Source organism: Lepidochelys kempii, chromosome 2, assembly GCF_965140265.1.
Source record: "Lepidochelys kempii isolate rLepKem1 chromosome 2, rLepKem1.hap2, whole genome shotgun sequence".
Taxonomy (NCBI): domain Eukaryota; kingdom Metazoa; phylum Chordata; order Testudines; family Cheloniidae; genus Lepidochelys; species Lepidochelys kempii.
The window spans coordinates 267834516-267847166 of record NC_133257.1 but is presented as its reverse complement, the minus strand read 5'-3'; the positions used below and the strand labels follow the sequence as shown (position 1 = coordinate 267847166).

The 12651-nt window shown below is 48.5% G+C and overlaps 1 protein-coding gene across 1 annotated transcript in view; it reads right to left on the bottom strand.

Annotated features, from left to right (window-relative positions):
- Nucleotides 1-474: 474 nt before the first annotated feature.
- Nucleotides 475-12651, bottom strand: part of LOC140906196 (uncharacterized) — a 42596-nt gene continuing 30419 nt past the window's right edge. Inside the window, exons 15-18 of the mRNA XM_073329688.1 lie at nucleotides 10796-10951; nucleotides 10024-10137; nucleotides 9676-9780; nucleotides 475-3402 (exon numbers count right to left, since the gene is read on the bottom strand). Coding sequence (XP_073185789.1) covers nucleotides 2264-3402; nucleotides 9676-9780; nucleotides 10024-10137; nucleotides 10796-10951 — 1514 coding nt within the window. The 3' untranslated portion in view covers nucleotides 475-2263. The remainder of the gene's footprint in view (nucleotides 3403-9675; nucleotides 9781-10023; nucleotides 10138-10795; nucleotides 10952-12651) is intronic.

Sequence of the window (12651 nt, the reverse complement as noted above, 5' to 3'; positions counted from 1 at the left end):
AAGTACTTCTTCCCACACCACGCAGTATACCTTTGGAACTCTGCCAGTGGACTGTGTGAAGGCCAAAATTATAACTTGGTTAAAAAAAATAGGTAAGTTCATGGAGAATAGGTCAATCAATGGCTAATAGCCAGGGGATGCAACCCTATCCACCGGATGTCCCTCAACCTCCAACTGCCTGAAGCATCTGGCACTGGCCCCTGTCAGAAGACAGGATACTGGGCTAGACAGACCATTGGTCTGACCCAGTATGGCCATTTTTATGTTATGCTCTAAAGAGATTGGCAATGAGTATTTCTTTGTTTACTAATTGTATTGCTCAAGTAAATAAAGGACCCTCATATTCTTTAACTTTGCCTTTAGTTCTTATCACAAAATCAGTTTTTAAAACACAGTATCCAAAATAGAGCAGATGTGTATAAGTAACGATGATAGAGAGGATTTATTAAATTAAGCAGCCGGAGAGGCACCGAGTGTCATCAAAAGAAAGGCTTTACTGGGAAAGGGGTATTGTGAGGAACAGACATGCTTGCTTTGAGGAAAATCTGTTAGGAAAACACAGGCCCTGAGTCTGCTCTCACTCCTAGTTATGTAAATCAACAGCAACTCCACTGAAGTCAAAGGAGTAACACTGCCCTACATGAGATAAGAGTCAGGCTAAAAGAAGCTGAAATGGGGTAACCACTAGGGGACAGAGGCCTTGATGAGCAGTCTCTGTACAGGGGGGACTCCACCCATGTGATGTAGCCACACAAAAGAGATACTTGCAGTATTGCCCATGCCACACATTCAAAAATCGTGAGTCAGGCCCCTCAAAATCATGACTTAAAAACAAATAGATGTTGGGCTCTTCTTTCTTGCCTTCTGAGATTTTAGGTTACACTTGGTCACATTTTCAAGTTTTTATCCACAACAAGGAACAGAAATGTGGGGTTTTTTTTAAACAAAAGCTTAGAGCCTCCTGTAATCAGTTGCCTCTAGGAGATGGGGCTTGACAGACACCCAATATCCCAAGACTCGAGACAAGACTGCAAGAGTTAACGGTGTCTTTTGGGAGGGAGTGAAGGTTCTGCTTCCTGATTAGTCTAAACATATTAAAAATCAGTAAGGAGAAAACCAGTGCAATGGGGACTGAAGAAGCACATGAGCAGCTGGAAGGAGAAAGCAACAGCATCCTTCAGCCCACGGCCTGTCTCTACACATTGCAACAGGGTGCACGTTAAAAGTATGATTTGCTTATTAATGATATTTACAATATCCTGAACACTGTAGCAGGTAACTGCAAGCTCACTGCGATGTAACGGTACGTGTTCCTATTGCTGGGCTCATTCAAGAGGCCCTGGTAAGCCTTGGTTAACAGCGAACCATGCTAATTACAGTACGTACATCAAAATAAAGGATTATGGGAGAAACCCTGAAATGACCGAGGTGTTGTTGTGGGGGAGGTAGGAACAACCGCCTTCTCACTCTGAAGGATGAGGTGACCGTGATCAGATTTGTACATGTTACGTGATAAGAAATAGCTCAACTACCCCCCCACACACACACCCCACTTGCCCAAGTGAAAAGTTCCATTGTGGTGACATGCCCAGATAGTTCCTGGGTCAGGACTCGGGGAGAACATCTCTTTGGATTTACCTGCAGTACGAACTTCCCATGTGTTCACGATTTTTTCAGGGTATTTCTCATTATCTCCCCCACTTTAATTTTACTCTCGAGTCCTTCCTCTGCTGGAGTCACTAGAGAATTCACATGACCTCAAGGTGAGTGAAGGCTAAAGCGAGGGACACGTTAGGAACAAGAACAGACTAGATCTCCTAAGCTATTGCTGGCCATGGGGCTGAACTTGAGATGTCTGCTTATGTCCTAAGCAATTGCGATTCAGTCTTGTCCAGTGATGCCCAGCAGCAGGCCTTCCATACAGAGTGCCCATCTCCCTCCTACTCCCGGTCATTCACGTCCCTCCGACTTCTTCCTCTCCCGGTGCCTTCCGCCTGCCGCCACGTGGCGATGTTTCACAAGCAGAAGTTGGTTCCCCTGCGTGTCCCCATGGTGCCGTTGCTGCATTTTCAGTTGAGAGAAAAGAATCCTCCTCAGCTAGTGTCCCTGGTTCCCCTTTCAGGTGGTGACGGAAGGAAGCCCACTGGCTGGGTTTCCACCTCTCCTCCAGGGGCTCAGACACACGCTGATCTGATGGGATGTTTCAACTCCTCCTCTTGCCTTTCATCTGACTAACGCACCTGCTGTACGTTAACTCCACTGGCTACCACGTATCTTCCATCTTTACAACCAGGAGTCCAGCCTCTGCTCCCTGTCCAGGGCTCCGAGAAATCTCCAGATGCCCTTGCTCTGCACTGTGGAGGCTCTGATGTTCTTTCAGAGATTCCTCATATCGGAAGCTTTTCCCACACGTGCCACACTGATGTGGCCATTCCCCAGCATGGACCTGCTGGTGTGTCTCAGGCTTCCCCGTGAAGCTTTCCCCACACTCAGTGCGGCACTTCAGCCCTTCTCCCGGGTCATTACCCTCATGGCCGACAGACCTGCCATGGCTTTTAGCAGCTGGGCCGCCCTGGTGCGGTCTCTCTCCCATGTGGTTTCTTTGGTGCTTCATGAAGCTCGTCTTGAGCGTGAAGCTCTTGCTGCACTCAGCGCACTGGAAGGGCCGCTCGCCCGTGTGCACACGCTGGTGGTTGAGCAGGTACTCCTTGCGGCTGTAGCTCTTGTCACACTTGGTGCATTTGTAGGGCCACTCCCCCGTGTGGACGCGGTAGTGGTTGTTGAGCTTGGACTTCTCGCTGAAGCTGTTCTCGCACTGGGTGCACTTGTACGGGCGCTCGCCCGTGTGCAGGCGCTGGTGGGAGATGAGCACGGCCTTCTGCCGGAAGCTTTTCTCGCACACCGTGCACTGGAAGGGCCGCTCCCCCGTGTGCACACGCTGGTGGTTGAGCAGATACACCTTGCGGCTGTAGCTCTTCTCGCACTCGCTGCACTTGTAGGGCTTCTCCCCGCGGTGAATCATCTGGTGGCGCAGCAGCTCTGACCGGCAGTTGAAGCTCTTCTCGCACTCGGTGCACTTGTAGGGCCGCACCTTGGCATGGCTCCGCAGGTGCTTGACCAAATTCCCCTTCAGCCGGAAGCTCTTCCCGCATTCACCGCAGGCAAAGGGCTTCTCCCCCGGCTGCACCACAAAGCCCTTGAGCAGGCCGAAGTCTCGGCCACACTGGGTTGATTGCTCCACTCTGATGACTGCAGGGTTAGCCAGCTGTGCAGCCACTCCCTGCTGTAGGCTCTGCAAACCCTCCTCTTCTGATTTCACCAAGAAAATCCTGTGTGGTTCTAACTTTTTCAGACATCCCTCCTGGGGCTTCTCCTCCTCTTTGCTCGCTGTCCCATCATTTGCTAGATTAGAGAGAGAGAGAGAGAGAGAGGCATTAGTGCTTTGATCTGGAAAGAAAGCTCCCCTGGCTAAGAGATTCTGTGCAGAAAAAACTGACAGTTTTCAATGGCCCAATGAGTAATTTATTGCTTCAGCATATGAACTCAACAGACCTAAAGTAGGGCTCGTCTTGGCTTGAAATCTTGTGTGCTAGACAGCGCAATTTGGGTTGGATGTCATGACACTTCTAGCCTACACACCTCCTGCATCACGGCATGACTGATGTTATGAGCCTGAAACCACCCCTCCAAGCTGGGTGTCGAGGGGTAAACATTCCCCCAGAGAAGGAATGGGGGCAGAGTAAAGGAGGGACCCCATTCTTCTGCATCACATCAAACACTCAGAACACAGGATCAACTGCCCCCCATTAGTCACACAGGCAGTGACTGACATTCACCATCAAATAACGGCTATACATTTACAATGGGGCTGTTAGACTGTAAGCGTCAGGTCAGGCTATGCCTGCTACCGTAATGAGAGTAGATGGTACTACCTGCAGCTCATCAACCCCACTACCTTGTGGGTAGCCAGGGAGGGCATAAGGTAAAGGGAGCAAACCCTGACAGAAAAGCCCCCTGCCTTGTGGTGAATTCGAGAGAATGTAAGCCTATGCGAGTAAACTCAGACAGAAAATCTGGAGCAGAGCTCCAAAGGCAGTCAGAGACTAATATTTTAGAAACTTTCTGGCAACTCCTGCAGCAGATCAGGTACCAGATGTATTGGTTCTTCCTCTTCTCTGGATTTTACCAGTGACACCGAGAGGGGGGTCCTGATGCATGGGCAACTCAGGGCCTCCATAGCATATGCCCGGGCTTGTGCCCTGGAGAGGTACTCCAGCTTCACCTCAAGTGTCGGCACAACTCGGGAGGCAGTCGTCACTGCTTCTAAGCTCTTACTCTATTGGCACAGAGTTGAATGCCAGGGGCTGTCTCTGACGGTGGGAAAGATCATCATATCTCACTGGACAACTACCACCCCCCATAAAACTGGGCAGCCCCCAGACAATAGGGTGTTATCCCACCACAGTCTGCCTGCTTCAAATGGGTGTTTGGAGCTTAGTTTTATAGCTTGACAAGTGGACTGTGACCAATGCACCAGGCAAATCAAGTAAAAGAAAGAAAACATCCTTAAAGACAGGATGCTGGAACGTATGCACCATGACAACTGGATTACCTGAGGACCTTCAACAGATCAACGATGCACGTAAAACTGCCATGATCAATGACGAGCTGAAACGACTCAATGTGGATATCGCATCCCTCCAAGAAACTCGGCTAGCATCAAGCAGCTCTCTCAGAGAAAAAGACTACACGTCTATCTGGCAGGGGGAAAGCGCAGAAGAAACACGAGAGCACAGAGTGGGATTTGCCATTGAGAACTCACTTTTGGGGATGACTGAGCCACATACAAATGGATCAGAGAATTTTGGCAGCACACTTGTTCACATCTGAGGACTCAGTCAATCTTGTGAGTGTGTATGCCCCAACGCTCTCCTCGTCTTCTGACATCAAGGACCAGTTCTATGACCAGTTGAACACTACCATCAGCAGGATTCCAAAACACAAATATGTTTTCCTGTTAGGGGACTTCATGCAAGGGTGGGAGCTGATCATAAAGCATGGACCAACTCTCTTGGTCAGCACGGAACTGGTAAGATGAATGTAAACCGTCAGAGACTGCTAGAACTTTATTCCTATTATCTCTGTGTAACAAACTTATTCTTCCAGACAAAGTCGCAACACAAAGTGTCTTGGAAACATCCCTGATCTGGCCACTGGCACCAACTGGATCTTATCACAAGGCATGCCAACCTTAACATTGTCCTCATTACCCAGAGTTATCAAAATGCTGATTGCAACACAGACCACTCTCTGGTACACAGCAAGATCAGACTTAAACCAAAGAAAATACACATATCTAAAGTAAAAAGATGCCTTCATATTAACCTTAGTGCCATAGCAGACCAAGAAAAGCCACACCAATACAAGAACATACTACAAACCCTTGAGACCAGTGATTGTGTCACAAGTGCCCAGCTGAAGCATGAGCAACTGAAGAACACAATCTACAATGCAGCTCTGAATCTTTAGGAAGAAGAAAAACAAGATCAACGACTGGTTTGACGCATATTCCAGTGTATTGACACTAGTCATAGAGGCCAAACACACCAGCCTAAACCACCTACAAGAGAGACCCAAATGAGAAAACCTTACCAGTGCTGAGAGTGGCAAGAACCAAGGTACAACAAACTGCTCAACACTGCACCAACGACTATTGGCTGCACTTATGTGAAGGCATCCAAGTAGCAGCTGATGCAGACAACATCAGAAACATGTATGACGGGATCAAGAAAGCCTTGGGTCCAACTTCAAAGAAGACAGCCCCATTGAAATCAACAACAGGGGAAACAATCAGTGATCGCACCAAGCAAATGAATCCCTGCGTAGAACACTACTCTGACCTTTACTCTAATTAAATATTGTTACGGACATAGCCATCAACGCCATCAAAAGCCTGCCTGTTATGAACCAACTTGACAATGAGCGAACTATTGAGCAGCTTAGCCTTGCCATAGATGGTCTCCCCAATGGAAAGGCCCCTGGAAAAAACTGCATAACCGAGGTTATAAAATGCAGAAAATCTATTCTACTGCAACATCTTCATGAGTTGCTCTGCCTATCCTGGAAAGAAGGTGAAGTACCACAAGAAATGAGAGACGGCAACATCATCACTCTATAAAAACAAGGGTGACAGGAGCAACTGTAACAACTATTATGGCATTTCCCTTCTTAGTATTATGGGAAAAGCCTTTGCCCACTTGTCCTGAACAGACTTCAGACCCTTGCAGGCAGAATCTATCTTGAATCACAGTGCAGCTACAGAGCTGAAAGGTCTACTATCAACATGATCTTCCTGCTGAGATAACTACAAGAGAAATGCAGAGAACAAAAGAAGCTCCTCTACATAGCCTTTGTCGATCTCACAAAGGCTTTTGACCTTGCCAGTAGAAGTGGACTATTCATGCTTCTAGAAAAGATTGGATGTCCCCCCAGGCTCCTAAGCATGATTCGATCCTTCCATGAAAACATGTACAGCACAGTTCAATATGACTCATAGCGGAGTTAAGCAAGGCCGTGTACTTGCCCCAACTATGTTTGGGATCTTCTTCTCCCTGCTACTGAAACAAGCTTTTGGTTCCTCAGCTGAGGGAATCTACTTGCACACAAGGTCTGATGGATTGCTGTACAATCTTGCAAGACTCAGATCTAAAACCAAGACTCGGGAGGCCCTTATCCAACACCTCCTTTGCTGATGACACAGCAGTGACAACCCACACAGAAGCTCATCTTCAAAGTTTAATGGACAGTTTTTCTAAAGCCTGCCAAGACTTTGAGCTTACTAGAAGCCTAAAAAAGACTAACAATGTGCCAAGGAGTTGAGGAAGCACTCTCCATCAAGATCAACAACTATGAACGTGAAGCGGTGAACAAATTCACATGCCTGGGGTCCACTATCGCAGTCAACCTTTCACTTGAAACAGAACTCAACATCCACATTGAAAAACCCGCCACAACAATGTCTAGACTGAACAAGGAGGGTCTGGCAGAACAACAACTGACAGAACACACAAAGATCTGTGTGTATCATGTGTGTGTTATCAGCACACTTTTGTACGGGAGCAAGACCGGGACCTTATATTCTCATCAGCAAAAGAGGCTCAACAGCTTTAATATGCGTTGCCTTCAATGAATCTTTGGAATCTCTTGGAGGGACAGAGTCACCAACACTGAGGTCCTCGAACAGGCCAGCATATCCAGCATCCAAACACTCCTCAAACAAACAGAGAAGCCTCCGCTGGCTTGAGCATGTGTGCTGAATGAATGATAGGCGCATCCCAAAGGACATCCTCTACGGCAAATTGGCATCTGGAAAAAGACGCAACGGAAGCCCAAAATTGCATTTCAAGGATGTGTGCAAGCGAGACCAAGAAATGGATGTGGACAAATGGGAAGATCACACTCAAGACCGGAGCCTTTGGAAACAAGAGTTTAACAAAGGTCTCTGGAGTTCCGGGAGAAAGCTGTCCAGCTTAGCAGAGAAGAAAAGAGCTCACAGAAGGCAGGGCCCAAAGAGTCAAGACACCACCTTTAAATGTGACAGATGCAGCAGAGATTGTCTCTCTCAAGTGGGTCTCTCCAGGCTTAAAACCAACTGAGTAAATTCTTTACCTCTCAGGGGCGCACATTCATGGGCTCCCGAGACTGATGGATGCCTACTACTATTAGACTGTAAACTCTTTGGGGCAGAGATTGTCTTTTTGTTCTGTGTTCATACAGCACCTAGCACAATGGGGCCCTGATTCAGGAGTGCAATACAAATAATAATAAATGATCATTTAGAACAGGTAAGAACAAACAGAGGTGGAGGAGCTCCGAGGAGCCGCAGGTAGCTACTCCACTCACCTCCTTTGAAGTGTTTCAATCCTTTAGAGCCCCACTGTGACACCCTGACACCCCAATATTCACCACTGTCATGTAGTTAGGACATGTTTTGTACAAAGTATGTCTTGTAAGGTATCATTCTAAAAGTCTTGATCTGCTAGACCTTAATATCTCATTGGATTGTATGTGCTATTGTTGTATGTGAAGTTATGAAGTTTGGCTATATATGTCAGGTTTCAGAGTAACAGCCGTGTTAGTCTGTATTTGCAAAAAGAAAAGGAATACTTGTGGCACTGTAGGGAGCCAGGTTGGCTCCCCTCCGAACCAGAGGGTAAAGAGCCACCCTCTGAGCCTGACTGGGCAGGGCCAGGCCAAGCTTCCGCCAATCCCCGGAAGGGGAAAGGTGGGACAGGAAGTACAAAGGACGGGGCCCTCCGCCCAGTGAAGAGAGCACCAGGGAGGGAGACAGACACAGGCTGCTCCCTCGCGATCTTGCTGCTGACCCAGGCGAAGCCCTGGGCAAGGAGGAGCCTGACCGGGGGGAAGGCCTGTGGCAACCAGGGCTGCCGGCCGCTGAATACCCAGAGGACCTGGAGGGGCCTGACTGCAGCCCGGGCCAGCGTGAGTCCGATACCGAGGGGGAGCGGGAGCGGCCCGCAGCGGAATACCCGGAGAAGATGGAGGGACCGGAGCGGCCCGCCTGAGAGACCAGGTAGGAAGTAGCCCAGGGGCCGAACTACACCGTGGGGTGGGTGTGTTTGGTTAGCGGGCGCGGACGGCCCCGCTGACCCAGCGGCAGGACTTTTGCCTCCCGCCGCTGTCAGGGCCCTGGGCTGGAACCCAGTGGAGTTGGGTGGGCCTGCGTTCCCCTACCCCGGCACTCCCCCGCCCGAGGGGCGCGCCGCTGACTCCGGCCGGCACACCTTCCCCGCTAATTCCCCAACGCCCGGAAGGTGTGGCCGAGGCCTGCCACGGAGACCATAGCTCTCCATTCGCCTCTAGGGGCTCGGAGGACCGACCGACACCTGTCACAGGCACCTTAGAGACTAACCAATTTATCTGGGCATAAACTTTCGTGAGCTATAGCTCACTTCACCGGATGCATACTGTGGAAAATACAGAAGACGTTTTTATACACACAAACCATGAAAAAAATGGGTGATTATCACTACAAAAGGTTTTCTCTCCCCCCACCCCACTTTCCTGCTGGTAATAGCTTATGTAAAGTGATCACTCTCCTTACAATGTGTATGATAATCAAGGTGGGCCATTTCCAGCACAAATCCAAGTTTTCTCCCCCCACCCCCCCAAAAAAAACAACCCACTCTCCTGTTGGTAATAGCTTATCTAAAGTGATCACTCTCCTTACAATGTGTATGATAATCAAGGTGGGCCATTTCCAGCACAAATCCAAGTTTTCTTCCACACCCCCCCCAACCTATTTCCCCTTGTTTTTTCCTACCACCCCCCCCAAAGACTTTCTTGTTAAACCCTGGATTTGTGCTGGATTCTCATGCAGAGCTAATCTCAGGGTCTGTGTGTTTCTGCACTTGGGGGTGTCCCTACTTGTATGTGCGCTGGTAAAGTGCAGCCTGAAGCTTGGGGAAGGGCTTGACAGGCTGCATAGCAGTACAGTGTTAAGGGAACCCAGACTGGTGGGTCAGGCAGGCGGAGTGGTACCCCAGTACATCAGGTGGCTCCCCAGACCGGGGCGGGCAACCCATCACACCCACTCCCCCATAGCCAATGGGAGTTTTGCACAAGAGCAACCTGCAGGAGCAAGTCAATGCTCACCCATGCTGGAGCCTGAGAGAATTCTTCCTTCCCCCAATTCCTGATGATCCCCAGCATCCAGCTCTTCCTCTTGTTTAATCCAGATTAAAGTGTCAGATGTGGAAACTGGTGATTATGTTAATGAGAAACAGAAACAAATTAGTGTGTGTTTTACAAACACGTATTGACCCCTTTCTGCAAAGGATTTGGGGCTAGAGCTCTCTGGGACGGGTGGAAGGTTGATAACATTTTGTGGAGAGAAGGGAAAACAGATGTATAACCACATCTGTCTGGATGTGTTTTCTCATGATGATGGGCCAGGTGCTGTTCACGCCTCTCACCAAGTCCAGGTTCCAACTCACTCCTCACCTGTGCTGGGCTCCACGGGAATTTCTCTGTCCGCCGAACCCCTCTGACCCCTGATACACGGCTCCTCCCCTCCTTCAGCCCGGGACAGGATGTCAGGGTTGGAAATGGCATGGCCTATTCATGAAGACAGAGTTGAGGGGAAATGAGTGGTTTATTCATATTCACCAGGCACTTACATGTGATTTTAAACCTGAGCTGAACAGAGGCAGAACTCGTGATCCTCAGGAAAGCAGATCTCTGCTTTTCCCAGGGGAGCCTGAGGAATTCCCACACTCCTGTAATATTGTACCCTGCAGGGTCACACAGCTCCCCCTGCCTTGTCCACTTTTCATCCTCTTGTCTTGGGGGGGGGGGGGTGTTTCACTTCTGCCTGGGCAGAGTAAGGGCGAAAAGGGGGCGTGGCAGGGGCTGAGACAGGGTGTGGCTGGCATGTGGGTTTCAAGTGCAAATCCAGTTCATGAACATGAGATGCCTGGCAGATACTTGGGAGGGCTCCGAGAGACTCCTACAGCCAGCCAGGAGTAGCAGTTCACCTGTGTGTGCTCTGGAGCTGCGCTTCCAACAGGAAGTTCAGTGCCTCGTATGCAGACTACAGAACACTTCGTGGCCCACTGGCCTGCAGCCCCCTTCTCTCATCTTCCTTCAGCTTGTTGGATGATGAGTAACAAAGCGCTGGGCCCTGCCGACGACTCTCTCTCAGCCCTTGCCCAAACCCTGCATTTTTTAGCCCTTACGGAGAACGTGTGGGTTTGCGATACTTGGTAGAACTCACCGGCGCTAGGGTCCACAGGGATTTCTCTTTCCACCAGCCCTTCCTTCTTCTGGATTCTTTCCTCCAATCCTTCCAGGGATTCCCACCGATCCCTGACACAAGGCTCCTCCCCTCGTTCAATGCGGGACAGAATGTCTGGCTTAGAAACAGCGTAGTCTGTTCATGGTAGCAGATGTTAAGGGAACGTCATGGCCTATTAATATTCATTGCAAATAATACTAAATGATTTTAAACCAGCTCCCCTTCCCTCGCTGGAGCGGACGACAGATCTGAAAGGAGGCCAATACCTAATAAGGATCCTGTAAAAAGATACCATTTCTTGTGGAGGTCGGGTGTGCTTCCCAGCAGAAGAGCCGGGGGTCACCACATAGAAGGGGAGTTGATCGGCCAGAGCCAGTTCAGGGAAGAATGCTCAATGCTATATTATTACCAGGTGAACAAAAGGAGAGATTACTTACCTTACGGTAACTTTAATTCTTCAAGATATTTTATCCCTATGGGTATGCGCACCATAAGCTGTGCATGTAACCAACTTGCCTAAGAGGGAGATATCTCTTTAAGACAGTGGAACTCAACCTGCAGCCCAATCAGCACACAGCTGTGGCCCATGTGACATCCCCAGGGCCATACAGTTAGTCTATATATTGCGTGAATGCGGCTCACATAACATATAGAGAGCTACATATGTGGCCCATAATGGTAAATCGGTTGAGAACCACTGCTTTAAGAGATCTATGAGGGGAGAGGGTAGGAGTAAGTTGTTCTGGGGTCATTGTTGCTAGGCGGATTTAGAACTCCACATCTGGAAGTTTCTGGAATTGGGTGTGGTAGTTCTGGGCATGCTCCAGTAGGTTCCCTGTTGCTGGGGTCAGACACCAGGACAGCAACCAGGTAGGGCCTTTTGCAAAACAGCTGCCATGTGCCCTGCGTAGGCTGGGAGAAGCTGAGCCCAGGAGCAGAAAGCAGATTGTTTTCCCTAACTCTGAAGCATTTTTCAGCAGGTAAGTAATGTTGTTAAACCGACAACAGGGAAGCACAACCAGCGTTAATTAAAGGAAGGGGAAATTGGGAGGTAAATTTATTTTATTGTAATTGTATACTGTGAACGTTGTATTGATTTTATCCCAAATGTTTTAATTACATTAACTCAACCAGTGCGATTCACCAGCTTTTCTTTAAAATTGATCATGGGGAAAGAGTCATTTATATTTTGCAATTTCTTGTAACAGGGTTTGTTTTAAATCTATACACTTAACTGAGTGATTGGCTAGCAGTGATTTCAGCAGAGGAAGAATCTGCATGGATTCCAACTGAAGATTCCTAGAAGCAAGTGGAGGGAAGATGTTGCTTTTGAACCAGCAGACTGTACAGATTTGGTGGTCAAAGAATCAGACTCAGGTGAACTCAACCTAAACTTTTGGGAACTCTGAGTTTCCCCTCACTGTGTTTCTGTGGAGACTGAGCTGTTTAGATTTAATTTGTTTTCTTTATGTTTATGCATAACTGTGAAGACAATGTATACAGTTGCCAAGTTATGTTGTAGAAATTAAGTTATTCTTATTCATTATGTTTCTTTATCATAAGATTTATAATGTTGGTACTTAATTAAGTTCATTCCTTTTGTTCTTCTGGGGACTTGAATGTGGGGAGGTTGACACTGTGCAATCCTTGCTGAAAATCCTTAGACTGAATTTTGGGTTTCCAGCTACCTTTCTGTGGGAGTTGGGTTTTTTAGGCACTAGAGAAGGACAATGAAATGAACTCATCCCCCCGCAAAGGTTACATGTGCACACCCATGTGCTCTCAATGAGAGACAGCAAAGCAGGGTCTGTAGGCCTGCGCAGAGCGGGACCTTG